General features: G+C 42.3%; 2 protein-coding genes across 4 annotated transcripts in view; one reads left to right on the top strand and one right to left on the bottom strand.

Moving 5' to 3' along the window:
• Positions 1 to 57: 57 nt before the first annotated feature.
• On the top strand, positions 58 to 10,981 carry ubn2a (ubinuclein 2a). The gene is given in 18 exon segments (XM_056750864.1): positions 58 to 907; positions 1,587 to 1,703; positions 1,804 to 1,905; positions 2,390 to 2,518; positions 2,801 to 2,901; positions 3,733 to 4,231; positions 4,642 to 4,712; positions 4,815 to 4,944; positions 5,056 to 5,165; positions 5,274 to 5,332; positions 5,335 to 5,383; positions 5,482 to 5,622; positions 5,705 to 5,752; positions 5,902 to 5,947; positions 6,055 to 7,371; positions 7,487 to 7,694; positions 7,987 to 8,055; positions 9,521 to 10,981. Coding segments are annotated over 18 exon segments (3,546 nt in total). The 5' UTR covers positions 58 to 604; the 3' UTR covers positions 9,568 to 10,981.
• A 343-nt stretch (positions 10,982 to 11,324) lies between these two features.
• myh10 (myosin, heavy chain 10, non-muscle) overlaps positions 11,325 to 13,143 on the bottom strand; it is a 46,019-nt gene continuing 44,200 nt past the window's right edge. For all 3 annotated transcript variants that reach the window (XM_056749702.1, XM_056749701.1, XM_056749699.1), the window contains one exon: positions 11,325 to 13,073. In XM_056749702.1, coding sequence (XP_056605680.1) covers positions 12,938 to 13,073 — 136 coding nt within the window. In that variant the 3' untranslated portion in view covers positions 11,325 to 12,937. The remainder of the gene's footprint in view (positions 13,074 to 13,143) is intronic.

Raw genomic sequence — 13,143 nt, forward strand, 5'->3', positions numbered from 1 at the left:
AGTATTTGGAAGAAACATTATTTATAAACTCGTAAGAAGGTAACAATAAATTGTGTGTCAAGGCCCAAAAAAACATTTTCTCGAAATATAAAAACTACACTTGACAACATCAGGAAAACACTTGAAAGCATTAGTTTTCATGTCTGTGTATTAGTTCAATATCAAGGGGAATCCTTTCATCACTGTAACGTCTTTAATTGCTCATTACAGCGTCTGTCGCCGGGGTCTCCGTTTTTGATTGGACACGCCGCTGCCCTCGGTGTCCTCTGATTGGCCACCTCGACGTCTCCGTCGCGCACGACGTTTCCGGCGTCCGTGTTGGCGCATGCTCAGTTCGCTCGTCTCCGCTCTTTTATTTACTCTCTCTCATGTAAGATGGCCGTTCTGAGCGACTCGGTCCCCCGAGCGTAGCGATCCAGGATGCTTTCGCCTCCAAAATCGACTTTCATCCTGCCATCTCTACCCGCGAGCTTCCCGTGAGGCGCGGAGGGGACTCTAGCATCCGCGCGGCCTCCGAGCGTCCCGTCCGTCCGACTCGAAGCTCTTTAAATCAAGTTGTTTGGCCCCGCTGCCGAGTGTGTGTCCAAGAACCCTGATCATCCAAATGGCCGAACCGAGAAAAGTGCAGTTTGTCACCCTGTCGGCCCTGGCCGGCGGTCCGGGCGCGGAGGGCAGGAGACGGCGGCTGGAAGAGGACGGAGATGCGGAGACCAGCTTTGACATAGAGGGCAGGACGATGATGACGGGCGCCGGGGTGACGGCGACGGGTGACCGCGGGGGTTCGATGGGGAAGAGAGACGGCGACGAGCCCCGAGGGAAGACGGTGCGGCTCGATCTGTGTTTGTCCGAGCCCGACGAGCAGCGCTCGGCCGAGTTTAACTACAGCGAGCTCGTTCAGTCTCAACAGGTACCGAAATGTGATGAGGTGACGTGCGGGGCAGTTTAGGGAACTGAACGTTGTCTTTGGGTTGTTGCTATCGAGACGACGTTTGGTGTTTTTCTGCTGACTTGCATTAGCCTGTTAGCAGAGCTGTGTGGGGGTGGATGTCACTCGTAAACTTTTTAAAAGCCGCTCTTGACATACGCGTCAAGTCTTAATAATATGCCGTGGATGTCATTTGTGACGCGTCTCGAGCGTGTTACACATCATTCGGCTTATAAACTTATGATCACTTTATTGAGCACGTGACCTGGTGTCCCCCAGGGGCCCTGAGCATTAGGAGTGTGAAGACCACGAAGCAGGATTGGATTGCTAGCTACTTCATTGTTGACGTCCATGTAACTTTTATTTTGTAAATGCATTTATCAGTTGGTAAAGCATGATGTTTGCAACACGCAGGTCATGGGTTCGATCCCATGGAACACTGATATAACCATGTATAAACATTTGCATAAATGTCAATCTGATGTTTGACGTGCATATTTCTCAGATGTCAACAGGATTGAATGAATCCAGAAATAGTTGTGCTCTTTTTAGATGGGAACAGGAGCGTAGCTGTTATATATTTAGAAGTGTCTGAAATATTTTGGCCTTCTGATCAGGGCACCTCACCATGACTTATTGACATATAAATCATCTTTTGCAGGCCAAGAAGGTCCCACGAGTATCCACGTCTGTCCTGGACCCAAACGACCCATTTAACGACGATGAGAGAGAACGGCAGAAAGTCGAGGCGCTGGCCAAAAAGTTTGAAAGCAAATATGTAAGTGTTTAAAGTTCGTTTGTTTTCTGTGAGATGGATGGACACGCAAAAGCTAAATGAGGGCGTGTTTGTCATTTTGCCGTCGATGTTGGCCTTACAGGGTAACGCGGGGAAAAAGAGGCGGAAAGATCGGATGCAGGATCTGATTGACATTGGCTTCGGATATGATGAGAGTGACCCCTTCATAGACAACACGGAAGCTGTGAGTGGGCACTTGCCATGGCGACAGACCTGCATCGCTATGGAGATGATCGATTGCCATTTAACATGCTGTTTAACCGACACTCTTAATGCTGCCTGAACTTTATGGCCCGGTTTTGCAGACAAGGCTTAGCTTAAGCCAGGACTATGTCTTAGTTGAGGATATTTAAGTCACCTTTATAAACATGCTTTAGAAGAAACATTACTTTAGACAAAATAATGGTACTGACATATTTTCAAATATTTATATTTGAGACGGCTCAAACATTCATTTAAGTCTGGGACTAGCCTTAAGCCTCGTCTGTTAAACCCGGCCAAAGGATGTTTGTGTTTAAGTGTCAACAGTGATTTTTTTATGTTAACGTTTTAGGTATTTGGTACAAAGTCTCTGTGTTCATAGAGCTCATGCTCAGACGTGATATCAGAAACACTGATCACAAATATCCCAAACACATCTGTATGTCCTTGTGTCTCTTTTCTGTTAGTATGATGAGCTTGTTCCAGCATCTCTGAGCACCAAGCTCGGAGGATTCTACATCAACACGGGTACTTTGCAGTTCAGAGCCGCCTCTGAATCTGAAGGAGAGGATGGAGAAAAAGATAAAAAATCCAGGGTGAGTTCCCACAATCTCTTTGCTGAGTGAGCTATTCCTTTAATTGAAATACAAAACAAACAATGTTAGCTTTATGATCCATGACACTGTATGGTTTAAACACTCAATATTTTTCAAATTATGCAGACTGTACTTTTCATTTAAGTCAAACATGTGATCCGTAAAATTACCTCATTTGGTGGAATGATGGCATGCGTTTTATAAGATTGGACCATCAAACTTTTTGGAAGGTCTTGATCATGATTCATATTTTGAAAGATGATTTCTGGTGTCCGTTTGTAGATGAGAGCTGGAGAGGAGCCATTGATGAAGAGAAGGAAGAAGAAAGACGGTACCAGTATAGAAGAGAAGAAACCCAGAAAGAACAAAGTATCCAAACAAGGGTGAGAATTGAACCTTATTTGTAAATCTGAAGTTAGAAATGTTATTAAAATGTATGAACCTTTTTGGAGTTTAAACTATCTTATAGTATATTGGTCACTTAGAAGCAAAGCCTTGTGCTTAGACAAAATCATATGTTAAACAATTTAGCAGTTTTTATGACCTCATTTTCTTTTTGCCCTATCATACAATACAAATGTTTGGGGTAATTATTCTTTAAAATGACTTGATTTTGTTAATGACACAGAATTAAAACATCACCTCCAGATCATACATATTTTATTGAAACATATTTTTTGTGGCGAAGTTTAGCATTGTTGCAATGCAGCTTTTACATGTTAGGTAGTAGTGGCAAAGGTAAAAAACAAAGGAAATTATAAAATTTATGGAATTGCTGTATTTTCACTACGAGCGTAAAAATACATTATTAAAAATGTTTTAAGAAATAATATTTTTTATCATATGATTCCATTCATAGTGGTGTTAAGCATGTGTGTGAATCAAGTTTTTAACAGATATATTAGTAATATTAATGTGGGGTTCACACCAAATGTGAATTGTGTCAGTAAATTACATAAAAAGTCAATGGAATGACGTAAATAGACGAGCACTTGCAGCTGGCGATGTGAACGACGCAAATCAGGCGGCGCGATTTATACAAACGCAATCTCGTCTTCCGCGCAAATTGAAAATATTTGTCAGCTTGTGTAACTCACATGAAAATGATGAACTTTTCTCAAAGATCAAGGAACGGGATTGTTCGCGTTTGGTGTTAACACAGCAGAAGTACAACATGACTAATGAGATACAATTTTTTTTATATTTTCTCACAGAGTGACCGGCCTCAACCTTCACCGTCCTGAAAAGAAGAAAAGAAAGAAACTGATGAAGGATTCGCTGTGTCTTGCTGCAATGCTCCGGCGTTTCACCAGAGAGAAGGAAGAACTTCGGAAACTGGACACTAACACACCTCGCGTGGGCCCTGGGCTCACCAGCATGCCCAATTCCCACAACCTCCTGCAGAACTCTCATCTCCACGGCAACAACAACGACCTTTCACTGGCTGACCTGACAGCCGATCCCGCTATGATGTCGTTGCTCAGTTCGGCCAACGAAAGCGAAATTCAGGATATCATGCAGGACCTGGACTTTAGTTTTTTGGATGGGGGTCTTCAGATGACCCCTTCGGGCAGGGAGAACGGACAGGTCGAGACGGGCTCATCTAGGCACAAGATGGGCGGAGGGGTGTTGAGTCGAGGGCTCATCTCTCCTCCACCTCTCCCTGAGGGACTTCCGGCACCCTTGATCAAACGGATCGAGGACCTACGAGCTGTGAGTCGCTATTTGTGAATGTTTTAATATCCCTGTTTATCATCATTCTCCATTTTATAGAAGCATTAAGGGAAAAACGTAAATAAAAAATACTTGCCTTGCTTGCATTAATTGAAATACACTGACCCAACAATCGTTCTACTATTGTATAATATTGTCATAATGTCTAGGCTAATCCAATACACAAAAATGTTACCTTTCAAAAAGTAAAAAGTAACCGTGAGGAAAGTAAAAATGCAGTTTAGACCTACAATGAGTTGTTGACAAAATCCTTTTACTCGGCTCTTGGCAATCTGATGAAATCTGTAGGATGTAGGTTCCCATTTTGAAGCACTTCAGGGAGTTTATGTTCGCGCTGTAATGCCATTTTCCTGAGTAACCTGATTTTTTTTGTATTTATTTTTACTCAGGCATCAAGGCAATTTGATCAAGAAGGCAGAAAGAAATTCTTCACTCTGGATATGAATAATATCTTGCTGGAGTGAGTGAAATCGCAATCTGTTCTCATTACACCTTTAAAATTTGAATTTGTCTTCTGTGAAATCATGTCCTCTTCATTTATCGTCTCGTTTTCTTCACCCAGCATTGAGCTGCAGGTTCAGGAGCAGCCGGTAGACGTCCGATCACAGGTGTACTTTCACCTGGAGGCCTTCGTGCCCTGTAACAAAGAGGCGCTACTCAAACGCCTCAAAAAACTCAGCCTCAACATCCAGGTGAGGGAGGTACATCACTTCCCTTACTCCATACCAGGAGGGTTACTGGAATACTTTGTCAAATTCTGTCGTCGCTTACCATATGTCCCAATGTTTTTTATTGTCTATCAGGATGACCGTCTGCGCGCACCCTTATTAAAGCTCAAACTGGCCGTGTGCAGTGTCATGCCAGAGCAGATCGCCAAATATAACATGGACTGCATGGCGAAAGTTGCTGCCAAGTAAGTCTGAGCTTTTTAACTTTCCTGCCTACAGGATTTCATTTGCTAAAAGTGATTAGCAGAATGATGAGTGCATTGCGGAATTAGAGCTTGTTTTAAATGTGCTAGGCAGCAGATGGAGGAGGGCGAGAAGAACGGATCTGAGGACGATGATGACGAGAAACCAGGAAGAGGGTGATGGGACCAAGGAAGAAGTTCATATGGGACGACAAACTCAGGTTTTAATCTTTAAGTGTTTGGTGTAAGGTCACTTATGAGTTGTCATTTACAGGCTATGGTCTTCAGATAGTAAACACGAGTGCGTTTGTTTCTCCAGGACTCTCTTGTGCAACCTGGTGCGTGTGAAGCTCAGCTGCTATGAGCTGGAGCAGTGTTCTCTGTCTGTGGAAGACTATCTCAAAGCATTCATGGAGAATGAAGTCAAACCTCTCTGGCCCAAAGGCTGGATGCAGGCCAGGTGTGTGTGCAATGTCGTAACCCTGTGCTGATGCTTTGTCTGGTTCCAAGGGACTATGTAACCAAACGTCTTTTTTGTTCAGGATGCTTTTTAAGGAAAGTCGTGTGGTACACGGTCACCTTACAGGCCTGTGAGTATATGTTTTTTTCACTAATGTTCTAAATTAGCGGTGATGTGGTTTACACGATGCGGACAAAACAAAGTATATCCGTTTCATAAACCAGTCCCAAAAAAAGAATAGATTCTCAATTTGAGTGTTGTAATATTTTTGTCCTACAGGGGTAAGAAAAGAGTTGTTCCAACCCCCAAAGTTGCCAAAATGACGGTATGTAGAACTGAACTACACAGTTATGTCTTTACACTCAGAAACAGTTCAGTTTTAAGTTTCATGTCTTATATTTTGACGTCTGTTCCTCTGATGATCGGATCCAGGAGGTCGGCTGGACCCAGAGACCCGCCCCAGGTGTTGGAACTACTTCTACCTCTCCTGCCTTACCTGCGTGCAGACCGCCGTCCTCACCCTCCGAACCTATCTGCCTCTCAGATTCACTGGACGAAGATCTGGCCGCTAACTCCCTGGACTCCATTTCCCAGGCTCTAGCTCTTCTCAGTAACGCTGCCAAGGGTCTGACGCCAAACAACGGCGTACCTGCCTCATCTCCTGGAATTGCCAGATCCTTATCGGTGGTCAGCCACTATTCTTCTCCTCTGTCGCATTCCTCCCATCCAGGAAAGATGGAGCCCTCTGTTATCTCGAATAAGAGCAGTTTAACTACCTCTCCTTCCCTCTCCTCTCCAATCACCTCATCTCCTTTGTCTTCCATGCGAGGAGAGACCTTCGGGATGTTGAAAGATACCGGACCCTTGCAGAGACATCCGGTAACTGGTGCGCACAGAGTCAGCGTGTCTGGGATGAACGCAGTGCAGGCTGCTAAGCCCCGCCCACCCCCTACCGCCTCACCCCTCTTGCCACCCCAGCAGAGGTCCTTTGGGGCGATCGTTAAGATGGGTCCAACTCCAACCCCTGTCGGACAAGCCAAGAACTGTGCTAACAAATCCAGCGTCGCTGGTGGGATAACTAGTACCGGAGTTTCCCATCAGCCTCGTATGAGCCCGCACCTGTCGCAGTTGAACCCCAAAAGCCCTCAGCAGTCACGGGTACCCAGTTCTCCCCCTACGAACTCTTCCACCCTGGTATCACAGGCCAGGACTCCCTCTATGCCACACAACCAGTCAAACTTTATCACCCCCATGCAAGCCACGCTTACTAAGTCTTCCCACAGTAGTAGCTCTCCCATCATCAAACTCACACCACGACCCCCTGCTCCCACCCCTCCTCCCTCTTCCTCTCCTTCCCCTTCATCATCTCCCTCCCTGATTCATCCTAGACCTCAGATGATCACCAGCCCTCACCAGTTTACCCCCAAGAGCCAAGGCTTCAGACCACCGTTTACCACACATGGTCCTGGAGTCAAATCCGGATCTGGACAGGCAATCTACAGTTTTGCAGGTGGTCAAAAATCCTCAAGTCCACAGGGTAGCGCAGCGAGCAACACTATAGCCACCTTGATGGTTTCGCCACTGTCAGGGGGTTGCCAGGACAGCAGTCCCTCCCCTTCAGCAGTACCAGCCAATCACAGCCAGCGGCAGAGACCAATGGTAGGGGCTAGCCAGAGTGCCAAGTCCTCAAGTCGGGCATCAGCCATGACCCTACAGTCTCCTCCTCCTGTCTCCTCTCACCACTCACAGGTAAGCGGTGCACCCTCTGTAGTTCACGATCTGTTACACTCTGCCTCACAACACCCCTGTTTTTTTTATCAAGAGTTCAATCATGCTAAACTTGTGTAACGCTCTCCTCCTCCAGGGTTCAACAGCATCAGGAAGTAACCTCTTGAGCTCAATAACCTCACCCCTCCCCCTGGGTTTCGGGATGCTCGGGGGTCTAGTGCCTGTTTCTCTACCCTTCCAGTTCCCCTCGCTACTCAACTTCAATCCACCAGGTCCTGGAGTTCCAGGCTGCAGCAACATGGGGGCTTCACCCACTCCAAACTCAGGATACACCCTGGCACAGAGTAAGTGTCTCTATGCTCACTAGCACGCCCTCCTTGTAGCTGCACCCATTTTCCTCCAGTGGCTTGTATGTTTGCCTGTATTGTGTTTGGTTGTGTTATGTATTGTGTGTGCGTCAGTAGATACCTTGTTTTTTTCTGTCTCCCTAACCTTGCTTCCTCCTTTTTCCCCCTCTGTTTCTCCATCTCACATCTTACTTGGGTGATGCGTTTCTGCAATCTCATTTGCCCCTGGATTGATGTGCACTCGTTCATCTCTCTTTCTGTCCATCTTTATTTCCACCCGTTCCGCCAGATCTATTTAAGAGCCTGCAGTCAGGGTCTCAGGTTGCTCTACCTCCCCACTTGCAGCTTGCTTTCTCAGGTAAATGCTGCAAATCCCTCCACTGTCGCTGTGTTATGGCGTGTTATTTACATTTATGCATTTTGCAGATGCTTTTATCCAAAGCGACTTACATTGCATTATACTATACATTTTGTAGTATGTGCAATCCCCTGGGACGGAACCCACGACCGTGATGTTGTTAGCGCCATGCTCTAAACCCTCCGCTTGTTTGAATCCTTGTGTTGCACTGTGTGACAATGGCTTTGCTTCGAAACCTAGTAAATTTCTTCTAGGGATGCACCGATAGGATTTTTTGGGCCAATATTGATTCCAATACAAACAACTATTGGCCGATACCGATATTGGTAAATTGCTTACAGTACTATACAATACTAGATACTTTTTCTGCATTCAATTTATTTTATTTTACTGAACATGAATTGGATCCATTTAACATTTTAAAAGAGGCACAAGTGTAAATGTGCCTAAATGTAAGTTAAGATGAAAATACAATGAGACAACATGACAATCTTCAAAGGTTATTTTTGCTATCCAAAATTTATTTTATTAAAAACATGAACTCATATTTGCCTTTAAATGGATCATTTCTTAAATATATTTAAATAAAGTCTGTGCTGTTGCTATTTACATTATTATTTTGCTCAGAGAAAAATAGGATATTCAGACATCCAACTCCTTGCAGTTCATTAATAAACCAGGGACCTGTTAAATCAGTTTAAAAAAAAATTCTTCCTAAATTTCTTTTGATTCTTTCTCAAATTCTGTTTTTATTTTTCTGGATTCTGGTTTTTTTTTTCTATGTCAATATGAACTAGTATTTTACATCTTGTTTTTTCTTTTGCTGTTTTAAGTCTACTTGCATTTAATTAATAGTTTTGTACATTATTAGTAGCAGGTTTATTTTGAGGTTAACTGGAATTTATTTTGACGACGAACTTTAATTTTGACATCTTGCTGCAAAGTTTGACAGCAGCTTCACTCAAATGAAACGGTAAAACACTTTTAGAGCAGCGCTGATTCAGTTTATGTGTTCACGTCCACCAGATGCTAAAAATTCCACTACAGTACACAAAACCACACCCCTCATTCACACGTAGAACAAGCAGATTGCATATTTAACAGCAGCTGAATTATTATTAGCACTATTCATGGCACAATATTAATTTCATAAGCTGTTCAGCAGTACTTTCTGGCGTGTTTTCTACTTTCCATGTGTCACACCTTTTGAATGCTATTGCTGATAGTGTTAAATTAATCCAATATCGGCCGCCGATACATCGATGGATCCCTAATTTCTTAGTTGAAATGCATTTCAAAGGCGGAATATAAAATAGGCGGTTAAAAATAGTTGACCCAAAAATGTTAGTACATTTTTTGTGAGCTCAAATGATTTTGAAACTGATATTTGTGTTTTGTAATGAGCATTTCAGTTTGGACAAAAGCAATATCTAATGCAGTAAAACTCCATGTTTTATTCTTGCAGATACAAACCAAAGTCAGGGAGGAGACACCAAGAGGAAGTCCCACTGACCACCACAAGCAGAATGTACACGCTGGCGGCGTCCAAGACGGATGTTTTTTTTCTCAGCTGCTCGGAATCAGAACTGAAAAGCTTGAATTGTGGAATCAATGTTGCGGGGAAGACTTTCCTACACTTTCATTGAGATTAAATTCAGAGGACTTTATCAATGAGTTTTTCTTCAAATTAACCTCACACTGCTTTTAAACCCATTTGGAGAACAGAAGAAAGCTGGGTGGATTTTAATATTTTTGTCGACATGTTTACAAAAGACCTTAATCACTGTGGACACAGAGATAGTTATTGAGAGGAAGAAAACAAAGCAGATAATTTTTATTTAAGTTATCGTCGGCTGGAGACGTGCATTCCCTTGTTTATTTTCTTAGTAGATTTTTTGTTTGGAACTATAGGGATGTTGTCGTCCAACCGTTTCCTTAAAGACTGTTAGAATAGTAGCTATTAATAATAATACAAATGGGTAAATTATTTATAATTTTTTGACACAGGGACTTACGATGTTTATGTGTATTGGTAGAATAAATTGCATATGTATATAAAATATACATAAATATTACGTGATATATTTTCTTTCAAGGTCAGTCTGTATGATGTTTATCATCTGTGTGCGCAGATGTCTCGCTGTCTTTGGTGCTGTGTATCTCACTGGACCTTGTGGAAAAAATCTTGGAAAATATTCTTTCATGTATGAAGAATGAATTGTGTGCAAACTTTTCATAGATTATTGAGATTATATTCTACTTGAAATTTATTTCAATTTTATTTTATTGCTTATTATTAAAAGTACAAACCCCCGACAATTTCAATAAAACGCCTTAGTTTGTAAGTTTAAATAACTATGCAGGACTGTACAATGCTTCAATGCAAACGTAAACTGTTGTTTAGCTCTCTACTTCTAACCAGTAGTTGTGTGTGTGTGGATTTTGGGGAGATTTGTTTGTATGTGTGTGTCCATTTTGTCCCAATAAGTCACTGGATATTTAGTTCTCACATTTCATCCCATGACGCGTTTATCAATTCAAGATGTCTCGCACTGTTCACCTGCATCTTATGACTGTGTTGAAATGAGAGTGGGCACCAAAGATGACAGCATTAGCTCAGTTAACAAGCAACAGGTCAGGTGTCTGTGTGTGTGTTGTCATTGTAATGTTCTGTATCTGTTTGTAGGCCAAACTAAAAGTGTGGTCTTGTCTCTGTGGATAGTGTGATGACGGACATTTCTAAATTGAATTTTATATTGCTTGATTTTCTTTTCTAAAACGCTAAAGTGGGTGGGAACGATTTTAATGAAGCTCACGTCTTGACTTTCTTAGGAGTCGATTATTTTTGTCTTGATTCTGGAATAATGCGTCATTTTTGTCTCAAGTGAGAGCGCTGAAAAATTCAATAAAAAAATAGTGGATATGGTGGTTTTGTACATCAGTGAGATTATTGGCAAAGCAGCTAATGTTATATAATGTATCAGCCATTAATGATCCCATTTGTTTTTTCCTGATCTTCATGGGTATTATTTATTGGCACAAAAACTTCTACACCATAAAATCTAATTCTCAATCAAGTTTTATGGATACTTATAAATGTCATATAAAATGGGTCGTGAATCATTTGATGTTGATATAGAAACATTGCACATTTTGAATCTTAATTTTTAAACTGATCAATCGCCAACATGAAACTGTAAGAAAAACACGTACCCCTTTTTTCAAACCAGTAATTTGGACCACGTTCAGAAATGAAAAGAAAAGCATGCTTCTAGAATGAATGTTTTATTTTTCCTTTACAAAACTCACTGTCTTCTAGAAATACAGTATACAAGAGAAAAACAAGAGGAGAGACATTGCAGTTGAACGCCTGGTTGTCAACAGCCAGTCCGATAATAGAATGATACTATAGCAATAATAATAACTGCAATAATAGTGACTAGATCATGGATGATAAAGCTTTCACCCAATGAGATCACGCTCGCTCATCGCGGAGGATTCTTTATATTGGATAACACAGATTTTTCCCCACAACACAATGAGAACACAGGGGACAGTAGAGCAGTATACTTGGATAAGATTCATAGCACAGTAAAATACCAAATAACAAAACGAGGGTTACAAAGCAAGTTTATTTCAATTTCCATCAGCCAGTTTTGCCTTCATGTTAGCGTTTCTTACACCGTTTTTCATACTCAACATACTTCATTTATTCACCGATGTTTTCTAGTTAGTGTCTAAGGCACTTTTTTTTTTAGAAACGCGTCATTCACTGCTAACAGTGGAACGGGTTAATACAGTTTCCATACATCATCTTACTAATACTGACGAGAGCAAATCTACTATAGCGTTCAAAGCGTTACAGCTGAGCTAATTCAGAAAAGTGCTTTATGAATATTTCTGGTCCAGTTCATTTTGCTTTCGCACTGACGAGTGCGATGAAGATCTTCCTTCATCTGCCCGGTCCGTTTCTTCCAATGGCTGTATTCACATGTAATGTATCAAATAGATAAAGCGGCTGGATTTGAGAAGTTCCATCAAATTCTCTCACATACAAAGGGAATAAAACGGATGTAAAAGCTTCAAATTGACATGCGTATGCTTCCAAAATTCCTTTCCAGTTGAAGTGGCCTTATATGGCTTTTCTACAATGTGCAGCTAATTGCGTATCGCGACAACATCCTAATTCTTAAAACGGCTCTGGATCGCCCGACATGTTAAGCCTTGAATCAAATGCAGATAAATCACAAATGCAGTCGCCTGCGCTATTCGTCACGTTTAAACTAGTTGAATGCACTTAAATGGAGAGATGCAGAAGCAAGTAGCTTTTCACAGTTTATCTTTGAGATCCGGTCCAGAGCCACAGGATTCAAACAAGCAGCACATGCATCTCTTCACCAAAAAACTGCAGGATGGGTTTATTGGACAACCAGAGACCCAATCAGTCTGCTTAGCTAGGCAATAGTTTTACATCATTAAACTACATTGAATCCAAGACTCATTGTGTACATGAATATGTGTAGGGAAGGTTTGATGTGTGAAATGCACTTGCATGTTTGAAGTGTAGTATTTGATGTTCTAAAGGCTGCAAATGTACGCTTGGTCTTGAAGCATTTTTAGAGTAAGGCAGAGTTGATGCTCCCTGAATAGGGAGAGTACAGAAACGTAGGATGTGTGTCTGTGTGTTATTCTATGTTTCTAGAGCTCAGTGTTGCACTGGAAACCGATAAATGTTTCATGAGAGATATGTGGTAGTGTTGTGTGTCGCTAACTGGTCCAATTTCTGTACCGCTGACCCCACGGTGAGGAGAATGAGGTGCTGTGAGACGTTCTGAAGTGGTTGATGCAGTGGGGCTTGATGGCCACGGGAGGGCGCCGTGCTTTATTCCGCTTGAGCCGGCTGGTTCTCGTTCAGGTCGCTGGCCTTGCTGTCTGCATCATCGTCAGATAAATCTCCCTCCATCTGCAGCTGTCTGCGGCCGGAGCGGCTGGATGAGAAGCTAACAGGACCTCCTCGTCTGGAGGAGTGTGAATGACATGTCAGGGGGTTTCATTTAAGAAACTTTTTTTGCTTTATTCTTATAGTCA

The sequence above is a fragment of the Triplophysa dalaica genome, chromosome 6 (genome assembly GCF_015846415.1).
Source record: "Triplophysa dalaica isolate WHDGS20190420 chromosome 6, ASM1584641v1, whole genome shotgun sequence".
NCBI classification, from domain to species: Eukaryota; Metazoa; Chordata; class Actinopteri; order Cypriniformes; family Nemacheilidae; genus Triplophysa; species Triplophysa dalaica.